Genomic DNA, 23,853 nt, shown 5'->3' on the forward strand with positions numbered 1-23,853 from the left:
ACTACTCCTCTGCCCAATGGCCCCTGGCAAAAGATTGATCTTTGCGAGCTTGAAGGTAAGAACTTTCTTGTCGTTGTTGACTATTTTTCAAGAGACATTGAGATTGCTTCCCTCACTACAACAACCAGCAGACAGGTCATTAACAAGCTTAAACACATGTTCGTTAGATGGGGCATCCCGTTAGAACTGGTCAGTGATAATGGGACGCAGTTCACATCATCAGAGTTCCAAGACTTCAAACTGAGTTATGGCTTCACCCACACTACGTCGAGCCCTCATTACCCCCAGTCAAATGGAGCTGCTGAAAGAGCTGTCCAAACGGCCAAGTACATTCTCAAACAGCCTGACCCCTGCTTAGCCTTAATGAGTTACCGCTCTACACCAATTGCAGCAACCGGTGCAAGCCCAGCTCAACTTATGACAGGACGTCAAATCCGCACCACCGTCCCAGTACTCGAAAAGACATTGCTGCCCAGTCCAGTCAATAGGGACACAGTGTGCCAAAGAGATGCTGCAGCTAAGGACTCTTACAGATTCTTCTACAACCGCAGACATTCAGCTCGTCCACTTCCTGAGCTTCTCCCAGGCCAGGATGTTGTAGTGAAGCTTGACGGGGAAAAGGGGTGGACGACTCCAGCCAAGGTCATCAGTAAGTCTAAGGAGCCGAGATCCTACTTAGTGGAGATGGCGAATGGGAACGTGACTCGCCGCAACAGACGACACCTTCAGCCTGTCCCAGGCACCGCTGATCCTGAGGAGCAGCAGCAGAGCACTGTTCCAGCTACACCGACTACTCCAACTAAATGGTAAAAATGGTAAATGGCCTGTATTTGTATAGCGCTTTTCTAGTCCCTAAGGACCCCAAAGCGCTTTACACAACCTGTCATCCACCCATTCACACACACATTCACACACTGGTGGGTGTGCCGCCCCCACTAAAGGGGCGGCTGCTTCCCAAGAACCACCAGTAAGGCAGACGTCGCCAATCCCTGTCCCGGGGTCTCCTCTCCGCCCTACCACACCTGTGAGAGTGACTTCCAGGGGGCGGGAAATTAAAGTACCTCTCAGATTCAGAGACTGAGGACTATCTCCTTTCTATGTTCTAAGGGCAGAATAATCCCTTATCAGGACTGAGGGTAGTCTATCCCCGTGATGTCCTGCGTTCTGACAACACTGTTTTATGTTTAAAGTACCTTTGTTAAAAGGGGAGATGTTGTGAAATCTGTTTATGTTGTCCTAGTAAGGCTACCATGAGGGCAGCCACTAGAGGTCGCCAGGAGACCGGTGGTATATGTGTTTTTCCAGAAATTGATGTAGCGACGGACACTGCTGCTACAATTGAATAAAAAGTGGTTCGTGCTTGAGAACCCTGCGTCTTATTGCCTCCGAACATGACAGGAGGGGATTAATGGTCCGAGTGAGGCTAATAGTGATGGGTCGTTCGCGAACGAAATGGCTCTTAGAGCCGGCTCTTTGACGTGAACGACGCGAGCCGGCTCCTTATTGCGAGCTGTTGCGTGGGTTATATTTTTTTTTCTCTTTCTCTCAGCCTCTCTCTCTCGCACTTTTTTCTGCTTCACTCAGCACGCAGCCTTGTGCTTTACGCTGGGCAGAGGGGGGGGGGGGGTAGTTACACTCAGTAGCACAGGAACAGAGCCAGAGGGAGAGAAAGAGAGCCAGGGACAACAACACAGTGTTGCCAATTTAGCGACTTAGTCGCTATATTTAGCGACTTTTTGTTTTAGAAAAAAGACATGAAAGCGCGTATCGCTTTTACTCTCAACAAGCAGCGGCTCTTTTTAGTGAGCTGAACCGAAAGAGCCGGATCTCTAAAAAGAGCCGGAAATCCCATCACTAGAGGCTAAAACCAGTTCGTGTACACTCACTGTGAAGTGTAGGGCAGGGAGGCAGGCAGGTGAATAGCGCCGAGAATAGTAGCAGGCCAGCGACGGGGAGTTGAGTGGTTACAGGCAGCAAGATCCAATCCACTGTGAAGCTGCAGAGGTAAGTAGACAGGGTTAGCGAGACAAAAACAGCAAAACACAGTTTACCGAGCACAAAGAAATACTTTTCTTTCTTATTCTCATTTAAAATTTCTAGCTTTTAACAAATAATTATCCGAATCTTACAACCAAAGTTTTCATCTGATGTCAAATTTATAGAAATCCATTATTGTACATAGTAAGTTTTTTTCAGGGTCCCAACATAATTTCTTCAGAAGAAAGTACTGTACATGATGCCAGTATTTTCCCACATTTTCTAGATACTGTACTAGTACTTTGTGTAAAATGCCATCAAAAAGTCAGTTAAGTTTTATTCTTTCTCACCCGTCTTTCTGTCTCCTTTCACTTTTAAAAGGTTGCCATGTTAGAAAAAATATTTTGCCCTGCCATGCTGTTTATTGATGTGGTAAATAAATAGTTTATGAAAATACCACTAAATCTGTCATTTATTATTTTTAATATTCAGTAATGATCATGTCTCACCTCTAGTCTTCTCTGTCTTAATTTCAGGTTTCCACCATATGTTGTAGATAGTTCAGGAAGTTAACTCAACCAAGCAGTCTTTGGGTTTCGGCTAAGTACTGTTTAGAATACCAGAATAGGGAGGATGGTGTAGGTTTAAGTTTATTAGATTGATACATATATACCAACAAGACAGTGTACATCACTGTCACAACGACGTTTGTTTTCATTCAAAGGCTTTATGGTTTTTCCTATAATACCTGGTTGGCTGGTCTCTAGTCAAAATGCCCGGGCTGATTTTTTTGTCCCAGTCCAGCCCTGGTCCCTCCTGCGATGGACCAAAAAATCAGTCAGACTCTGCCATTAGGTAAAGCCAAGCCAATGTAAATTGACTTGTTCAAGTTTATGACATTACAAATATGGCAGAGACTTAATCCTTGAACATTGACAGGCCTTAATATGGAAATAATAAAATAAATAAAAAATATGAAGCTGTATTTTAAAAAATACCCAGCCCATTCTGAACTTAGGATGACACTGTCCCGTGTAATGAGAAAGTTTACACAGTTTCTCACCTCGTTTTCCTGTTATGTAGAACTGAGTGTTTAAATAGCTACGTTACTACAGTTCAGGACAATCAGTGTCCTGAAATCATAGTAGGAGTATGGCACTGCTTTAAACACATCCTCCTGAGCTGCCCTAAGGTGTGAAATGGCAAATTTGGTCTTTTGCATTTTCAAAGCCCTCTCCTTCTCAGTGTGTTCCTGCTGCTTGGCTGCTGCAAAATGCATGTATATTTTATATGTATATGTGTTTGACAGCCTGTATTTGTTGAAGCCAATGAGAATAGGCACTTCACTGTGTGTGAGTGAGCTCCTTGCATCTATGTGCATGAATATCTGCATCTGACCATTTCTTTTATGTTGTGTTTGCATGAAAATAAATACAGTTGGGTAAAAAAAAGTCTCATCCAGGGTTGGAAGTCGTTGTCATTTCAGTGTTACACCAGGTAAAAATTCTGTAAAGCTCTAACCCTAGATTGATCACCACTTACCTGATGTCAGCATGTTTTCCTAAGAAGACGACTGTGCTGTTGGATTGTTATTAGATTCTAAAAAATTTAATGAGATGACTGTATATCATTATAACCAGTCTGAGTGATGCAGTCACTGCTTGCAAGAAGAAATCCTTTGAATTTTGCTTCACGTTGACTCTTTCAGAAAGGTTTGTGATGTAATCACAGCAAGTGTATGTTTTTGTTGGTGTTGTGCTGAATTGTTAATCTGGCAAAGTGAAAATGAACTTTTGGGATTCATAAATTGAAGAAAGTGCTTTAATGTTTCTGAAAATGTCTGAAGTGATTATTTGTCAGAAACACCCATGTTTGAGTACCATTCCTAAAATAACACAAGAAAAAACAAATCCCATCACTCGTTCATCTTTGATGTGAAAAAATTAGACTTTTTTCCCTCTGTGCATTTTTAATAGATCAACAATCTTATGGCTCTTTGATGCTATATTTAGAACAGTTATGCGGGGTCCTTTCAAGACTCCACTTCCTGCTGAATATTGCAATTAAAAATTACCCCCTACCTTTAAACACACCTGCTTATTGACTTGTATCTTTAAACGTGGCTCTCAACCCCCAACCGTCCTCACTATTCACAGTCACACAAATGAGAGAGTTGAATAAAGATGGTAATGTTGTGTCCCAATTATACACTACAGGATTGGAAATATAGGTACAAATATAAGAAAAACCACATACAATATACCCTGCATCTCACCTTGATAAGTGCTGGGATATGTTATAGCACTGTTTGCCCAACTTTTGGAGCACCGATTTTCACATTTGAAAAATACCACCAAACAAAAATGTCACAAAAAAGCATATTGATAATTTCCCCCTGCGCACCAGGCATAGGTTGGTTCGGTTTGTCCCCAGTAGGGATGGGTATCGTTTAGGTTTTATCCGATACCAGTGCCAAATCGGTACTTTTGAAACGGTGCCGGTGCTCAAACGGTGCTCAAACCGGTGCTTAAAGAATGGAGAACACAAAATTGGTCCAAAAACCTCTCATGTTCAGCTGTTTTTTTGTAAAAATATAACAATGTTAGCCTTTTCTGCAGCTATGGGGCATATATGGTATCACTCTTGGCTGGAAGCAGTGCTTAAACAATGGAAAAAACACAAACTTTGTCCAAAAACCTCTCATGTTCAGCTGTTTCCCTCTTTTTCTTTGGTCATTTTAGCCTTTTTGGCCAGGGTGGAGGGAGTATCTGCCATCAAACAAGAAGACAACCGCATGTAACTATGATGATGTTTGCTAGTTGACCTTAGGGGATGTTGCTAACTCCGGGTCCGATAACAGGCACCACACCCGCAGCAGATGTGCTCGGTGTGAGGTCTCACAGCAAGCTATCAAATACGGCGCATTTTTCGGCTTTTTAAAAAAACGCTATGCGTCGCCAGGTGTTTCATCAGATTTGAGGTGTTACCTCCTTTGACAGTATCAGCTTAAAGCACTTGTTGCAGACTGCTGAGTTTGCATCTTTTGCTGTGAAGTACAGCCAGACTTTTGACCGCTTCGCCATGGGCATTTTTAATCTGTAGCTCTGCTCTAAAAGAACGTACGTACCTGGACCCGCCTACTATCCTCGGAAACGTAAAATGATTGGCTAGAAGTGTATCACAGCTCAGGAAAAAAAAGCACCGAAATAAAGCACCGAAATGTGCGCTGCTTTTCGGTCTGGTTACTGCCGTTTATGTCAGAACTGGTGCCATGATGGCACCGGACACCGGTACCCATCCCTAGTCCCCAGTATACCTTTTTAGCTTTTTGCTCACCACTACTCATGCTAGGGCCTTTATCTGGGTTGGAATTTTCTCCAGGACGCAAATCACACTGACTGCTTGTTCTTTTCAGATATTTATCTATTGCTATTAAGTGCTGCCTCGTCTCACAGCATGACTATTATGTAAATTCTTCTTCGTCTTCTTCTGTTTTACTGCCAGTTGGAAACCCATTTAATTAGAGTGGGTAATTGTACTGCCCTCTAGTGGAAAAGAATGTAATTGTTCTTCTCATTACTCACGTTGATAGCTTAGAGCAGGGGTGCCCAATCCCAGTCCTCGAGATCTACTATCCTGCAGCTTTTAGATGCATCCCTACTCCAACACAGCTGAATCAAATGGTGTGATTACCTCTTCAGCATGCCATCAAGTTTGGCAAAGGCCTGATAACAAGCCATTCAGTTGATTCAGGTGTGTCAGAAGAAGGATGCGTCTAAAAGCTGCAGGACGGTAGCTCTTGAGGACTGGGATTGGGCACCCCTGGCTTAGAGTACTAATCAGGTGGAACCAGAAAATCTTCCACGGCACAGCTGATCATTGGGGTGCCACGGCACAGTGGTTAGGAAACGCTAGGCTACAGCATCCTACTGACCGTGAACTGGATAAGTGGGGGAAAAAATGAGTGGATGGAGTCAAATGCGACTGGCTTGCATTTGAAACCAAATAATTGTTCAGGAAAACTTTCGCAATTTCACAGAAACTGCTTTTTTTTTTTAGAGGAAAACATGGCTCAGGGTGGTGAAATACATGTGTATTTGGGGGCATGAGGTTTGAAAGTAGCCAATCCAAAAGTGTTATTCGTGTCTCCTTATTGCATCCCCGGTGTCAGGGTTCCTGGGTCGTTGACCCAGTGTTTTCTGTTTTGTCATGTTCAGTTTATTTTCACATCTGTGTTTTCTGTGCCAGCATACCGCCTGCGTATTGTGTTCCAGTTATTTCCATGTATCATTAGTCAGACTAAGTTCAGCTGCGTACTCACCGGTTTCTAATCATTCATCACCCAGCGTGTATTTAAGTCCTCAGTTCCATCCGATCCTTGTCGTGTCATTGATGTACGTCTGATGTTAGTGTCGTCTGTATGTTCAGTTAGCCAGCCAGTCCTTTGTTCATTCATTCATTCATTCATTCAGCCAGCCAGCCAGCCAGCCATTTCCTCCCTCTGTACTGTTTGCTCACTCCTTCGGCAATAAACATCCACCTTCACCTACCTGCCTGTGAGTCCAGCGATTGGGTCCTCCTTCTCTCGTCCACGACACTACTCCTGACAGAATGACACGACCACGCGTTGTGGACCCAGCGGACTCTGAACTTTTCGAGCGGCAGGAGGCAGCGCTCCTTCGCTGGACGGAGGGGCTTCGGGGAAAACAGCGGCTCTTCGCGGAGAGAGAGCACGTCTTCGAGGGGACTCGCCTGGCTCTGGGCGGGCCTCGGAGACGCCGCGTTCCCCCACCTGCTGCCTCACCTGCACCGGAGCATTCGCCGCGGAGATTGGGCGTCACAGGCCAAGTTTCGGCCGCTCGTTCTCCCGCCGCTCCGCTCCTCGCTCGCCCGCCAGCCGTTTTACTCACCGGACCTTCACCCTCGCCATGGCACAGCGGCTCCGCCTACCACCTCGGCTCAATGGAGGCTCCCGCGCCAGAGGCTCGGCTGTGTACCCCACCCGCTTCCTCTTCCCGGAAAAAGCGGCGCACACGCCGCCATAACAAGGACTATTTTCAGCTACTCCCGGTGGTGAGTTCTAGTGACTGTTTTAAACCCTCCTCATTTGATTCTTCACCTCAAATAACTAATAGACTTATCTCTGATTCATGGGGAGTCTCCCTCCTAGACGAGGACGTAGACTGGGACGAATTTTTCTGCTCTGCTCCCCCAAAAACTGTTCAGTCAAAGACTGTAAATAGTGGTGGCAGGAGGACCAGAACTATCCCAGAGAAACCTGCCAGTATCACACACCCGGTCGTTATCTCCACTCCCGTCAGTCAGGCTACACCCACTCCAGTGCCAGCTCCCAGGAGGAGGGCAGCTGCGACCCAGTCTACCTCCACGCCCGCTCCTGTTTCTCGGGTGGGGGTGACTGGTGTCCAGCCACCTCCCGTGCCTGTCCCAGCGCCCAGGCTGAGGGCAGCCAGAACCCAGCCAGAACTCCCTAGCGGCTTGGAAGAGCTAACCAGTTCACCTGCTACCTCACCACTTCATCCACCTCCTGACCCAGCCTTTCACGCCCTCGCACTATCCCTAGTTAGATTAGCTGAACTGTCCCCTGCCCAGGCACCAGCCTTACTAGCCCAAGCTGTAGCCTTATCTCCATCACTAGCTCAGTCTGTAGCTCAACCATTAGCCACGCCAACCTCAGCTCCGTCGTCAGCCTCGCCTACCTCTGTTCATCCCTTAGCATCTCCACTCCAGTCAGTTCCCTCACCTGCTGTTCAGCTTCCACTCCAGTCCCCTGTAGTCCAGTCTCCTGCCCTTCAGTCCCCTGTAGTCCAGTCCGCTCCTGCCCTCCAGTCCCCTGTAGTCCAGTCCGCTCCTGTCCTCCAGTCCCCTGTAGTCCAGTCTGCTCCTGTCCTCCAGTCAGTAGTCCAGTCGCCTCCTGTCCTCCAGTCAGTAGTCCAGTCGTCCGTCCACCATCCTGTTCAGTTCCCGGACCTGCAGCCACAGCACCCAGAGCCAGCTGTGAGCTACCCTGCTTCTCAGCCAGGGGTTTCCGCACCCGCTGGCCCGGCCGCTCCTCAGCCAGGGGTTTCCGCACCCGCTGGCCCGGCCACTTCCCTGCCAGAGGTCCCCGCACCTGCTGGTTCTGCCCTGTGTGTGCCAGGGGCTCCAGTGCCCACTGGTTCTGAGATCGTTTTCGCTGGAGGGCCCGAGGAGCCCGTCCAGCCTCATGCCTCGTCAGCTGGAGGGCCCGAGGAGCCCGTCCAGCAACCTTCCTCGTCAGCTGGGTGTTCAGGAGAACCGCACCAGCCTCATGCCTCGTCAGCTGGAGGGCCCGAGGAGCCCGTTCAGCCTCCCGTCTCCGCTGGAGGGTCCGAGGGGCCCGTTCAGCCTCCCGTCTCCGCTGGAGGGTCCGAGGGGCACGTTCAGCCTCCCGTCTCCGCTGGAGGGTCCGAGGGGCCCGTTCAGCCTCCCATCTCCGCTGGAGGGTCCGAGGGGCCCGCTCAGCCTCCTGCTACGTCAGCTGGAGGGTCCGAGGGGCCCGTCCAGCCTCCTACCACGTCAGCTGGAGGGCCCGAGGAGCCCGTCCAGCCACCACCTGCGGCTGCCTCGCTGTCACCTAGCTCTGCTTCTGCTTCGCCTGGTCCAGCTTCAGCCTGTGCCTCGCCTGGTCCAGCCTCTGCTTCTGCCTCGCCTGGTCCAGCCTCTGCTTCTGCTACGCCTGGTCCAGCCTCTGCTTCTGCTTCGCCTGGTCCGGCCTCAGACTCTGCCTCTGCTTCTGCTTCGCCTGGTCCGGCCTCAGACTCTGCCTCGGCCTCTGCTTCGCCTGGTCCGGCCTCAGACTCTGCCTCGGCCTCTGCTTCGCCTGGTCCGGCCTCAGACTCTGCCTCGGCCTCTGCCTCTGGCCTCTCCTCAGTCTCCGCCGGCTCCCGCGCCGCCTTCTGCAGCTGCTCCTTGGCCGCCTTCTCCTCGTCACCGGCGTGGTTGACCACCGCACCGGCTCAGTGGCCGCCGCCGTCTTCCTCGCTGCCGCCCACCGGATTGACTTCAGCGTCTCTGCCGGCCGCGTGGCCGCCCACCTGAACTGTATGGGCTCAGCCACTGGCCGCGTGGCCGCCCACCTGAACTGTATGGGCTCAGCCACTGGCCGCGTGGCCGCCCACCTGAACTGTATGGGCTCAGCCACTGGCCGCGTGGCCGCCTGCCTGAACTGGCTCTGTGTGGACTCCGTCCCTCCGTCCTGGGCCCCCTCCGCCCGCCCTGTTCTGTTTTTTTTTTCTTTTGGCCGTTGGGTGCCGGCCTTTGGAGGGGGGGGGTACTGTCAGGGTTCCTGGGTCGTTGACCCAGTGTTTTCTGTTTTGTCATGTTCAGTTTATTTTCACATCTGTGTTTTCTGTGCCAGCATACCGCCTGCGTATTGTGTTCCAGTTATTTCCATGTATCATTAGTCAGACTAAGTTCAGCTGCGTACTCACCGGTTTCTAATCATTCATCACCCAGCGTGTATTTAAGTCCTCAGTTCCATCCGATCCTTGTCGTGTCATTGATGTACGTCTGATGTTAGTGTCGTCTGTATGTTCAGTTAGCCAGCCAGTCCTTTGTTCATTCATTCATTCATTCATTCAGCCAGCCAGCCAGCCAGCCAGCCATTTCCTCCCTCTGTACTGTTTGCTCACTCCTTCGGCAATAAACATCCACCTTCACCTACCTGCCTGTGAGTCCAGCGATTGGGTCCTCCTTCTCTCGTCCATGACACTACTCCTGACACCCGGCAGATGCAGTCCAGCATTCCCACATCATAACAGTTTACTGCGTGTACCTATCTCGAGTGTTTTTGTGTTTTTGGTTTTGTTGTTCTTAAAGCCCTAAGATGCCACCCAACAATAAGCATTTACAGGATTTTTTTTTTTTTTACCACATCAAAGATTTGCAGAACGCTCCAGGAATATTTTCACTTTTTTCATTTGAACAGGGTTGAGCTCACATCTAAGTAAAACACAGCATGGGCAACCAGTTGCAATTAGCCAAGCAGGTACTATAGAGGTTAAACTTGGGAGAAATTTACCTGTTGCTTGCAAAAAAAGCAAAGTGGTGTTTATTGCTATTGTCATCACCTAGATATTGATTTGGATGTGAAGATTGCCCCTGGGTTCCCCAGTGTTCGTCCTCACTTTCATTCCGCTCATCCGTTTTTATTGAGTTTGGGTCACTTTTCTTGTCTGAGACCTCCTCCTTGTGATATTGGCTCCTCTGTCATCTCCACCTGCGTGATAAGCCAGTACGTTTAACAGTCATCCTGATTGGGAGAATCCACGGTGGGCGGGAGCAGCTGGCATGCTCTCTCAGTATGTGATGGATGTGTTTTGGAAGTGTGTGTGCCCCAGAAGTTTTAGAGCAGTAATTTGGTGTAATTACTCGATAGCTTTTTGGTATGGGCCAGAGGAGGAGAGGGCAAATGCAGCCGAGACCTTCATTATAGGAGACCAATGGTCAGACTGTGGGACAATAGGACTGTTATTTTTTACCCTTACGCCTCCCTTTTCAGCAGAAAATAGCCTGCTGGACAGCTGGTGACAAACTGCCCTCTTACAATCCATTAAGGATTGTACCTGGAGCCTGGGAGAGGCTTGAGATACAACACCACTCACCTCTTCATCCTTTTATTCTGAGCTACAGCTTCTCATCTGTTGCCCTCTCTTTATCCCTCTCTGATTCCTGACTAACTGCTGTAGTGGTTGGCAGGCAGCACAGGCTGTACCACATTAGACAGAAAGGTAAAAGGTGAGTACATGCAAGTGTTCAGAGGGTGTATAGATGTGTCGAAGCTGCTGTCTCAGTGCAAAAGTTGATCACTGTTGTCAAAACAAATTATTAAAGATGATCACATCACAAATTAGTAATTGTGACCAGAAACCGGCCTGAACGAAACAGCCAGTGCTAGAGACAGGAAAGTCATGAGTGTAAGTACCAGCTTACAGCAGATAAAAGCTTGCCTGACCTCTTTTGGTTCTACAAAAAATAAGATTATGACCTGATTTTCGTGATTTGCCTTAATTGAAACAAAAGAAGACTGCAATGCTTTAGTGATCTGAATGTCACACTAGTGCTCAGAATCAAAAATCTACAATATAACATGCTTCTCTTTTAAATAGACTAGACATTAGAAAATATTGCAGGTACTGCACACCAGTACATCTGTGCAATGACTGAGGACAAATACACACCCACCTTTAGTTATGCCGGCCAAGGGAATTATGTTTTTTGTAGGATTTGCGTTCGTGTATGCATGTCATGTTTTCTGTCTATGAACACAATGAATTATGATAACACTTTATAGGAGTGTGGACTGTAGTATTTTAATCATTCATTAAATTTTGGTTTATATCCACCAAGATCTTCAAGGTCAACTTAATTATTTTTTATAGAATCAACATAAAGCCTTATAACTTAGAAACTGTGATTCTTACAAGTTTGGTGTGTACTGTGATCATATAGAAAGTATTGCGTGAAGAATTAAAATATGATTTCACTCTTGACTTTCACTCTTCAAGGTCAACAGGTTGATCTGAAGGTCAAAGTGACAGTACTATATAGAGGAATTTTCAAACTTACTACCAGTGTTTGTATTGACATCATATAGACTAATAGGGAATGATAAATGTGGAATGGTTGTCCGTGTTAGCCCTGCGATGGACTGGTGATCTGTCCAGGATGTACCATGCCTTTCACCCTGTGGTAGCTTGGATAGGCTCTGGCCCTCCCACGACCCTGATAAGGTTAAGCGGAAGAGAATAGATAGATGGATGGACATTACTTTAAACTGCTGACCTTTTCTTTAAGGTCACATAAGGTCACATTTTCATAAAATGTGCTATTTTAAAAACTATGATTAAAATTCTGCTGCCATTTAGGTAATTATATTGGTATATGGAGGATTCTAAATATTAGATTATAGTTTGCGTCCACACATCATGTCATATTTGAAATCTAAGAAAACAAAATGAATATATACAAAACACAATACTATTCCTTTAAAACTGCCTGAGTGGGGTGCCTTTATGAGTACTTCTTGTTGCTGTCTGTTTCCCCATTAAAAAAAATTGCATCTAGGTAGATATAAACTAACAAGGGATCTAGGATTAACCTCATTGGTAACCCCACTATCCCAAAGGTCTAAGTTGTCATCAGTGACCATCCCTTCCTTTAATCTAACCCCAGGCAATCCAAATATTTAAATTTAGATTTTGATACACTGTTTTTCCAAGTCATTCCAATTAGGAACAGGAAAATAATCATGCTAACTTAGCGGTCCCCAACCCCCGGGCCTCGGACCGGTACCGGTCTGTGAATCGTTTGGGCCGCGAGAGTTGAGGCTCAGGTGTGAAATGTATGGTTTTCAGGGTTTTTATCGGTTTTCAGCGTTATTTTGTTATCGTTTTTATCGTTAACTCGGTTTTCCTGGGTCTTTTCACATGTGTTATGAATAAATCTTCTTTTTTTCGGTACCAGTACTAGTTTTATTCTGTTGTATTTATCCGCGACACCTTAAAGGCCCGTTCGTGAAAATATTGTCGGGCATAAACCGGTCTGTGGCGCAAAAAAGGTTGGGGACTGCTGTGCTAACTGACTAAAAAAAAAATTCTAATTTTTTTCCAAAGACGTCCATTATGCTCTATTTCATAATATAGGGTTGTATAGGGAACAGTTGGGGTTAGGGTTACCACCTATAATCATTTAGAACTCCAAAAGTTAATTGCCTTTGCTGGTTGAAATTGGTTCTAAGAAGCTGTTATTCTCCACTTTCAGTCATTATACTTAGCTGTTCAGATACTGCATAAGAACCAAGTACTGAAGTTCCTCACTGTAGTTACCAAATGTATGTTAAACCACCTGCAGACTCTGAGAAAAGAGGGAGATGAAAAAAGCCAGAGTCACTTTTTTTTTGCCATTTCTATTTGCCGTGCTTGTTCTGTAGTTCGTCTGTGTGTAGGTGTGTTTGTGTGTGGGTGAAGATGGCGAGAGCAAACAGCAAATGAGAGTGTGGTCTTTTCTGCAGACTTGCAGTCATAGCTCTAAAAAGATGGGAGTCACAGTGTTATTGTGTAGAGCAGCGGTCCCCCACCCCCGGGACATGGACCAATACCGGTCCGTGAGTCGTTTGGTACCGGGCCGTCAGAGTTCCTCTGCTGATGTGTTACCTCTCACCAATCAGCCTTTGTCATCCATTTGTATTAGCAGGGATGCACACATTAAAATTTGGACATTCAATTTTGCATAATTCACCATCGAGACAGTGAGAGAATTGTCAGTTTCCTTCAAAGATGATTAGCATTGAGCGACAGTCATGCTTCCAGCCATGTGCTATTCTCCCTCCTGCTTCTACATTCATTGAATAAATTCCCCCCGCTGCCTGCTCATAGAAAATCTCTAACCACAAAAAAGAAAGTTTGGAGTTTGAAAACAGTGGCTGGCTGGGGAAGTTTTCTGAATGGCATCTTGGATTTTCTCTCACAGTCCGAAGACATGGGCTCGTTGTTCATGAAATTGGAATGAGTAATGACTAACCCAATCCTATAGCTATACCTCCAAACCCTAAACAAAAAGAGAGAGAAGCAAAAGGGAATGTAGTGATAGTGTGAATATTGCTTCATACAAATCAGTTAGATTAATTATTTTTTCCCCACTGATTCTCAAGACTTTTTTGCTTTGTTTTGTTTTTAACTCTCTGAGGTCTAAGTCTAAGTCATCAGTGGTGATGACCACTTAGGTCCAAACTCTAAACTGATGTTTTTGAGAAAGCAAATGGGAAAATTTTGGAATAGATAGAATTTATTGAGTGAATGGAGGCATAATATGGTTTGACATGGTGACGAGTCGTAGTTACAGAGGACTCACAATTAAAGAACCATTAAAAAACCATTAAAATACAGTTTCCCCCCCCCCTTATTGTAGTTTTACTTTCAGAAACAAACCAAAAGAAGCAACAGGACACATGCATGCAAAAAAACAGATTTGAAATGTAACATCTTTTACTTTGTAAATGAGTCTTGCTAGCATGTGGCTTTAACAAAAAACAACTTTAACTCTAAATGCCTTTACACACTGAGCACACGGCAGAAAAAATGACATGAAATTTTGAATTTTTCAAATGAAAACTTGTCGTTTAAAGTATATACACATCAGAAGTATTTTGCGAAAATATATTCCCAAAACATAAACTACGGGGGGAAAAGGGAGCTGTAGCTGCCTTTAGAGATATTGAAATATCTCTAGCTCATTTTTTTTGTCAGTTGGGCAGTTTGAGCTCTTGTTGGCAGAGTTGGGACCACATCTGAAGAGGCAGAGAAAGGATTGACCCTGAGCAGCGTTTAGTGATGTGTCTGAGGTACAAACAGGATTATTTTATTGTTTCCCTATCATTGTATATTCAGTAAAGTATTGAGCTATGAGTGCACTTGTTGCCAAATGAAGGGTGTCTGATTGGTCACACCTGTTTATTTGCTTGCAAAATCAGGAAAATCGAGAAAATAATTGCTGCAAATTTGTCACGTGAAATTATGGTGTCTGTGTAAATGGCTGAAGAAAACGTGAGTCAGAAAAATACTTTTTTTCAAAGGCCTCAACCCCATACAAGTCTCTGCTAAGCCAGTCGCTGCTAGGAGTTTTACAAGTTCCTCAATAAATCCTGATCAATTTTCGTTGTGTTAAAAAAGCAGGTCTTCGGAGGTATTCATCAATGCAACTGTTTTATCACCTCTGAGATAAAGTCAGTGTAGAAAAAGAGTAGATAAAAAGGCTTGCATTCACCCAGATGTTCAAAGTCAAATGTCATGAGTTTGACATCATAGTTTTGTGCTGTGCAACTGTTATCAGAACATTTATGAGAAGAATTGATACGCTTGGAGACGTACGATTTCAATGGACTGGACAGTTTTCAGGTGAAACCAGTACATCCCTGTTCACGCCACATGAAGTGTCTGACTTGGTTTGACATGGCTGTGAACACCCATTACCTCAGCGAGCATGTCACTGTTTTTGATCTTTCCATGCACTCTGCTACATCATTTCTACCTTCTAATTGGGATTCTTCTCACATTGGAGCAGCACAAGCTTTCAAAGACAAAGGCATTTTCACAGAGACAGGTGTGAAGCCTCCCAAGTGTTTGTCAGTGATAAAATGAATTATACTCTTACTAGAAAGCAGCCTTGATCATAACACTGCCAAACTTACTTTCTTAATGCTTCTTAAATCTGAACTGTTTGAAGAGTCTTACCAGTGTGCACTACATCAGAACACCACATGCTTTTTAGACTGTTATTTTAAGCAGACAGCTGCTGGTGTTTGACCATGTTGGTTTAGCATGAGATAAAATATGGGACTGAAACCAAGATTTTTGGTGTTTACTCGTAAACTGTAGATGGATTTTGTCTTGTTGTGCTGATTTGGAAATAAAGGTTTAATCATATGTGTGTAATGTACATTGGAATTGACATTAGATTGAACAGATGATTCTAGATATACAGTGTGTTAAAAGGAAGGTCTGGGGCACCAGTTCAGCTCAGTGCGTTGAGCATGCGACCACATGCCATATGGCCGAGAGTGGCCGGCCTGGGTTCATAGTCCGACCTGCGGCCCTTTGCTGCATGTCTGCCCCTGCTTTCCTATCCTCTCTTCACTTTATCTGTCAAATAAAGCTGAAGATATGGATCCCTGATTTTAAATAAGAATAAATTTACTGTTAGGTACTTACAGTGCGTTCTACATATTCTCTCTCTCTCTTACTCATATGACAGTTTTGTTCTCTGCTTTTTTTTCTGATAAAATAAAATGATCCACCAGCAAAGATTGTTCAAAACAAAAATGCAAATTTGTGCAGTCATGAAAATATCTTGGTTAGAAATGTTCTCTTTCAATGTTAGTACTGCTACTAACCAGGGACGCTTTACCAGATGGGCTCATTATTTTTATCCACTTCCACCTGCCAGCAATCAGTCACCGTAATGAATCCCAGAGCTTTTCCAATCACGTCTAGAAAATGACACAGTATTTAACATCCTATTTGGTAACTGGTGAGGGGTAACGTATGTGGACTCCCTCAGTTTAATGCTGTAAAAACCAAGGGAGTAAATTTGCTCTCTCTCTCCACCTCTAAACCAGCTGACACTAACTAATTGACTTGCTGTACGGCATAATAATACTAAAAGCAGGAAGAGCCATCTAGCCAACTCATTACATAGGACTAATCCTTTATAGTTAATTAACTTTTATTTTTCCAGTGTGTCAAACACGGGAAAATGTATAATGCTGTCAAGGGTGGCAATTTTTCTTACTTCTATATCCACCTGCTACATGTGAGAGAGACATTTTAATGCCAATGTTGGCACAGAAATGTACAAATAGGCTAAATGCAGTATGCTGAGATATTTTCATGCTGGAAAAACACTAAGTTGATTCTCATGTTCAGAAATTCATAACACATTTGCTTGTAGCATTCCAGCTCCAGCATCTTACAAATAAATGAACAGCATGCGTGGGTGGGCGGGTGTTCCAGCGTGGGAGGTTTTGCACTGTGGCTTTTCTCATGCCTTTGAAGGTTGTGCATTCATGGCTGTATTTTTGACTGGTGAAAATCCCACAGATTTGACTCACATGAATGGGCCTGCTGCAGACATATGTGGATGCTGTTTAGTGATGTGTGGTAAAGAGGATGGTGTAAAACTCTATCTCATAAATGAAGAGAGATGGAAGAGCGATTACCATATTCAGATTTGAATTTGAACTTTTATTCTGGTTTGCCAAAATAAGAGTGTACTAATAATCATGGTCTCTCTCTCTCTCTTTCACGAGGCCGGCGTGGACACCCAAGTTTGTGTATGTAATCCTACGTCATTTCAGAATGAGGTGACGTAGAATTTTGAAATTGATACAATAGTACTACTAAAAATATCGAGTTTGAGGTTTTCGAAAAAGGGGGCAACACAGAGTTTTCAAATTGATACCATAGCTTCATCTATTCGAAGGCTGGCGCCTGTACATTATTTTAATACTGAGTTTAGGGATTATTGTCAATTGCTCTTATTTGGCTTTTTCAAACACTGACATTTTTAAGGAAGAAATACAGAAAAATGATGACAACTGCAGACGTCTGTCCAATGCATGTGTATATAACCAAGTTCCAAGTACCTCATTGCATATTTAAAGATTTTAAAGATTTAAAGTCCTTCCATCCTAGACCCCTGGTTTAGTGTCTGAAAATGTTTAAATAAAAGCTTTGTGAATATTCTGTCAAGTCATTACATCCAAAGCAGATGCATCCATATATAGCTTTTGTGTGTGCAAAAATTAACAATGATTGCGATAACTGTCTTTTGTTGTTTATCTTTTTATCTATGAAGTTGGATTTTGCATTGGTGGTTGTTGCAGAAAAAACACATACGTGAACATTCAACAAGTCCCATGCTAGAAGTACCAGTACATTGTGAGAATTTTCAAGGTCACCTTGATTGGATTGTTCTTTGGTTCACATCAAACAGAACTTGAATGAAAAATATTAATGCATACTTTCAAAAGCTCTTAATCTGTCACAAATCTTACTTGCTGTCAAGGTTTCACAGAAACACAGATAAATAAATAAACTGATGTAATCATTTCGGTGTATGTATTATTTCTGCAATATTTTTAGTTCTTCAAATTAAATTTTTGTTGTGGGTTTGTTGTTTTTCAATTCGGTCTAATCACACAAATTACACCATTAACCACATTGCTTAGAGGTAAAAAAAAAAAAAAAGGTACTTTTAAAATCTTTATATAATGCAAGTAGAGTAGTCGTAGCCTGCTTTGGTAGCATGTACATATTAGAATTTACACATTTCTCTTTCTTGCTTCTAGGTCATGGAACCAAAGGGGTGTTTGAGCTCTTGGCGGGCTGGAGGAGAACCAGGGAAAACCTCCCCTTCAAGGAGCGAGTTGCAGACGCGTTTGCCGACGTGATGGTGTGCTACACTATGACCAGTTCACTCTACATCATAACGTTTGGCATGGGAGCTAGCCCTTTTACTAACATCGAGTCAGTGAAAATCTTCTGCCAGAGCATGTGTGTGGCCATCCTGGTCAACTACTTCTATGTTTTCTCTTTCTATGGCTCCTGCCTGGTGTTTGCTGGACAGCTTGAGCAGAACCGCTACCACAGTGTTTTCTGCTGTAAAATCCCCTCAGTGGAGTACCTGGACCGCCAGCCCACATGGTTTAAAACCATGATGAGTGATGGCCATGACCTGTCCACACACCATGACAGTGTACCATACCAGAATCACTTCATCCAACACTTTCTGCGAGAGCACTACACAGAATGGATTACCAACACCTATGTCAAACCATTTGTGGTCATTCTCTATCTTATTTATGCTTCTTTCTCATTCATGGGATGTTTACAAATCAGTGATGGATCAAATATTGTGAACCTGTTGGCGAGTAACTCTCCAAGTGTTTCGTACGCTCTAACTCAGCAGAAGTACTTTAGTAACTACAGTCCAGTGATTGGATTTTATATTTATGAACCCATTGAGTACTGGAACTCCACAGTGCAGGAGCACTTGAAGACTTTGAGTCACGGTTTCAACAAGATCTCCTGGATGGACAACTTTTTCCACTACTTGCGGGTAGTGAATGTGAGTGCATCAACTAAGAACGACTTCATCACCATCCTTAAAGGTTCCTTCTTGCGTAGCCCAGAGTACCAGCACTTCACAGAGGATATCATATTTTCCAAGAACAGCGAGACTGACGAGTATGACATCATTGCTTCAAGGATGTACTTGGTAGCACGAACCACTGAGAAGAAACGTGAGGAGGTGGTGGAGCTTTTGGAAAAGCTTCGGCCCTTGATGCTGATCAACAGCATCAAATTCATTGCCTTCAATCCAACGTTTGTGTTCATGGACCGGTATAGCTCCTCTGTCATCTCCCCCATTCTGACCTCAGGCTTCAGCGTACTCACCATCCTCATCCTCACTTTCTTCCTGGTCATCAACCCATTGGGAAACTTTTGGCTCATCCTCACAGTTACATCCGTGGAGCTGGGTGTCTTGGGTTTGATGACTCTCTGGAATGTCGGCATGGACAGCATCTCAATCCTGTGCCTTATTTATACCCTCAACTTCGCCATGGATCACTGTGCACCACACCTGTACACTTTTGTGCTGGCCACCGAGCACACTAGGACGCAGTGCATCAAGTTGGCACTGGAGGAGCACGGGGCTGCCATCCTGCAGAACACATCTTGCTTTGTGATTGGGATCATGCCCCTGGTGTTTGTGCCTTCCAATCTGACCTACACACTGTTCAAGTGCTCCCTCCTCACTGCGGGCTGCACTGTGCTGCACTGCTTTGTCATTTTGCCTGTCTTCCTGACCTTCTTCCCGCCGTCCAAAAAGAGGCACAAGAAAAAGAAACGGGCCAAGCGGAAAGAGCGGGAGAGGGAGCGGGAAAGAGAAAGGGAAAGGGAAAGGGAGGAGATAGAGTGCATTGAAGTCAGGGAGAATCCGGATCACGTGACAAACGTCTGAACAGTTTGTAAGGATAGCAGTCAATAGTAGTGCTGGATGCTGAGGTACCTCTTGAGGTGCAGGGGAATATGACATTACCCCTGAGGAGTGAGAGGTCATCACTCCTAGCCAATAGCAGCTAAGCTGGCCAGAATCGAGTACAGCCCTACTGGTCAGTTGTGTAGTCCTTCAGTCTGGACAGTGTATCTCATTTGCACAAACTGCAACACGGTCATGGTTCTAAGGCTCTTTTCCAACTCTTTGGTATATAGAAACAAGTTAGCTAGCAGAACACATGCTTGCTCAATCTGTAAGTAAATCTTGAACACACAGTATGTTATTCCATTTAAATATTAGTAATTATGTGTTTGTCTCCTGCAGCCCTCTTCTCAAAATGAGTGAGGATCATAGCAGTCTATTAAGCCAAGGACATTCAAACAAGTTGGCAAAAGCAGCAAGAGCGATAAAGAGTGTACAAATTAAAACTGTGCAAACAATGACTGTGCACACACATTACTCCTCACACCTTGATAAAGGTGAAAAGAAACAAAGCCAAATTGCGTGGAAAGAGAGAAACAGTGGGCTGAAAGCACACTGCATGCTTTTCTGTATCATTATAAATAACCGAACAGCTGAACTGGGCAGATGGCATACACTGTGTCCATTATGAAGAATTATCTTGCACATTGCAGTGTGTGATTAGAACTGTCAAGGTTTATATAAGCGGGAAGCAAATATTTCTGCTTTAATTCAGAGGTTGTATCAGGTCTTAGGCAACAGCAGAAGGAACTGCAGTGGGCTGCAGCATATGAAGAGGAAGTGATAAGTGACAGTCATGCAGGAGTCTTTGAGAAGGCAGTAAGCCTGATTCTTAGAGTATGACTTAACTAAATCCTAAACTGCTTTTGAACCCAAGCAGCAAAACCAAAAGTAAAGAGTGTTTCCGTGGCTTGAAACGTCGAACTTCCTACCAGAAAATGTTCCCAAAAAAAGTGTGTGACTGTCCCCAAAAGCTTACTGTTACTGAAATTGGAAGGTCTGAATATGAGTCAGTACAGCAGTGGTGCCAAACAGTGTACAGAACAAAAGTATTGGCAAGATTGAACATTTACATGAAGTCACAAGTTATTTGAGCTTATTTAAAGGATTGCTGGTTGATGTTGCTCAGGTTGTGATGTGAATTATAGCACAGGCTGTAAAGTATAGTATCAGTGTGAAAAGAAGACAAAGGAATCTAGCTTTTGTTGCACAAGTAGGAAAACAGAAATCAGGAAAGCAAGAGTTATTCAGAGGTCAAGTTAAAGAAATCGTTAATGAGTTATTCCATCAAGGTTACAGAAAATAGTGGGCAACAGTTAGCATGGGAAGTGACAACAACACTGTAAAAGTGAGGGTGAAGACCATTACTGCCACCTGCAGGGTTAAAGCTGGTCTTGTCAATATAGTATCAGTGCATTTGGATCTAATCCTTCAAAATAAAATTCCATCAAAAACTTGAGTTGTCCTCTGCAAATACCCTTTTCAAAATTCACTTTTTGAAGTGCAAAAATGGCTCCCGTCTCCCCCAGAAGGTAAACAGAATTATCTACGTGTGCCAAGGCCCGATAAGGATCTCTGTTGCAGCCCCAAAACAAACACACCCAAGGTCAGCTGCCCTCAAAGATACCAATCACACTCTGACCTCTAGCAGGCAGGTCTTAGCTGGTGGCATGTGATAGAGAGACCCCATATGTGAGCAGATGTGGCTGATTAAAGGCCAATACCTTCTTAGGGGACGAGCTGCTTCTTACAGGGCTGTCATTGAGGGGACACTGCTGTTTCATCCCTTTGTGCTGCCATCAAGAAAGTGACTCACACAGGGAAAATAATCGGGCAGCTTGGGGGTGGGGAGGTAAGAATGTTCATTTGGACCAAATGTCAGTGTGAAATATGTGCATATGTTCGCAAAATGAGTGCATACATCTGTGTGATGAATGGCTCGTTCTCAAAAACACTATTAAAATGACTTAATGTGTAAATCAGTGAACGAATGATAGACAATTGTGGAAAGGAGACTTCAGCCTGTATTAATTTACCATGAATGGATTATTTAAAGTTTCTGCTATTTGAAAATTGGTGTAGTTTCACTTTCATCAACCAGGCCCTACTAAGAAATGATGAGTTTTATACAAGCTACTTGCTGCAGCAGCTGCAGTCTTATGTAAAAGCCATGGTGTGTATGTATAGCAAGAAGGCATGAAACGTTGACAGAAATGCAAATGAAATGGGAAAGAAATGCAAATCCTAAACAATTTACTTCCCAGACTGGACTGTGTTTGCATGGCACTGTATTGTATGTATGCATGTATTTAATTTCTCTCTATGAAGACTATGTATTTTTTTCTTTTTTCTATTATTTTGCTACACTGTAGTGACTTACGTTTGTTGTTTGGATGCATACTCTGTAACACCATGTGCTGCAAAAGAACAAAATGTGTCATACTTGTTTCAAAACAAAAGCCAGAGGATATTTGTGTAATATAGCTGTAAATTACTCTTTTCTATATTTTCTAAGAAAACAAATATACTATAGAAAGATTTTTAATGACAAATTTTCTTAAAACAAGCAAATAAAAAAATTAAAAAAAAGGGGGGGGGGATGTTGAACACAGTAGGCCAGTAATAAACAGTGGAATGTTACCAGTATACTAGATCGTGTTTCTTGCAAACTGCAGTGTCAATGTTGATGATTCACGTTTTTATATGGGAAACTGTGGCCACCATTTATTGTTTATGTGTCTTGACTCCATTATAATCTTTACTTGGTACTCACATTTAAGGAAATTGAACCTTAAACAGCCCTTTGTCAGTCTTCTGAACAATCTATCAAGCTTTGTAATGATTACTTTGAACAGAAAACCTAGATTAGAAATTTACAGAATATTGGGAATAATGTTGTGATGAACATCTATTATAGTTTGCTATATGACAAGTCAAGCTTAGCAGCAAAAATATAAATATCTAGCTTAACTCTTCTGGAACTTTGGTCCTAATTATTAGTGTCCTCTTACTGTATGGAACCTGCCATCACTGCCTGACGAGCTGTTGTTTGCATCATATCCACATTCAACGCTTTTTGGCTTTTTTGTAATGACTTTAATACCTAGTGCCATCTGTTTCAGCTAAAGTCTGCTCAAAAGGGATACTAAAACAAATAGAAATGAATCTTCTATGACAACATGTAGAGTCTTTCCAGTTGAATGCTGTATCTTAATAGTTTCGTTTTTGAAGAAGGAAACCTGAGAGGAGCCCTGCGTTATTTTGATAATGTAAAAAATCCTTTGAAAACACCAAAGCAACAGTCTCTGATGTTCTTACACTATCTGGGCACATTCTCATATATACAGCCCCATTTACGAAATGCAAAATAATGACCTGTAAATATTTAGGGCTGGGTTTGGGTTTTGTTTTAGCAAAATACTGAATAGACAAAATTTTAAATATATATATATAAATTAAATATATGCTAGATGGAAAAAAAAAAGCCAACCCCAGCCCTAATCATAAATGGGTCACAGGCTGACCACTTGGGGTTAGGTTCCATTTTAGTTGATGTTACAGTTCAAATAAATTCCCTTATTCTGGTATGAGAGCTCTATATGCCCAAGATAGGGTCTTGCAATATTCCATTTAAGGGGTAGATGTGAACCTAGGTATAATCTTACTTGTAAACAGATTGTCAACAGCTTTGTGGATGTAGAAGGTCAGCATTCTGAAGTCTAAGCCATCATCAGTGATCACCCTAAATCTATACTATCAGAATGCCATTTTTGTTCTTTCAAAAAATTGTTCTCTCAAACTTGGCTATCAAAGGAACAACAAGAAACTAAAAACTGTCTGATTCAAATATTAGCTTGTTCCCTAACTCCCAGGCTTGGAGGACAAGTTGATGATGGCTTGAACCTCAAAGGGTTATTGTGTGGCTCATTCAAGTTGTTGATAGTTTCTGGACATTGGTGGCGCTCAGTGGCACAGAAGAAATAAATGAATTAGTGCTTGGATACAATATATGGATTGCTTTTTATAATTTTGGTTTGCATTGAGTTTGATTAGAAAAGATACAGAACTTTGCTAGTCTTGGTCTCTTATTAATAAACTCACACAGGATATGCTCTTAAAGATAGTGCACACTATGTGTTTATTCACTTTTTGATCTGAGCACATGTGCCTGCGTATATATAATTAATTTGTAATATTATTTAAAATGCAGGAGTGTTGTGTATTTTCTAATATTCGCATCAGTGCTTTTCTATAACCTTGTGCTATATGTGTGCTTTTGTCCATGTTGTCATTTACGTG

General features: G+C 43.5%; 1 protein-coding gene across 1 annotated transcript in view; it reads left to right on the forward strand.

Annotated features, from left to right (window-relative positions):
• The window catches only part of ptchd4 (patched domain containing 4), a 72,994-nt gene extending 50,420 nt beyond the window's left edge, over window positions 1-22,574 (forward strand). Inside the window, exon 3 of the mRNA XM_082505292.1 lies at window positions 17,861-22,574. Within this exon, the coding sequence (XP_082361418.1) occupies window positions 17,861-19,536 (1,676 nt within the window). The 3' untranslated portion in view covers window positions 19,537-22,574. The remainder of the gene's footprint in view (window positions 1-17,860) is intronic.
• Window positions 22,575-23,853: the final 1,279 nt, after the last annotated feature.

Source organism: Aulonocara stuartgranti (assembly GCF_965226115.1).
Source record: "Aulonocara stuartgranti genome assembly, chromosome: 15".
NCBI lineage: Eukaryota > Metazoa > Chordata > Actinopteri > Cichliformes > Cichlidae > Aulonocara > Aulonocara stuartgranti.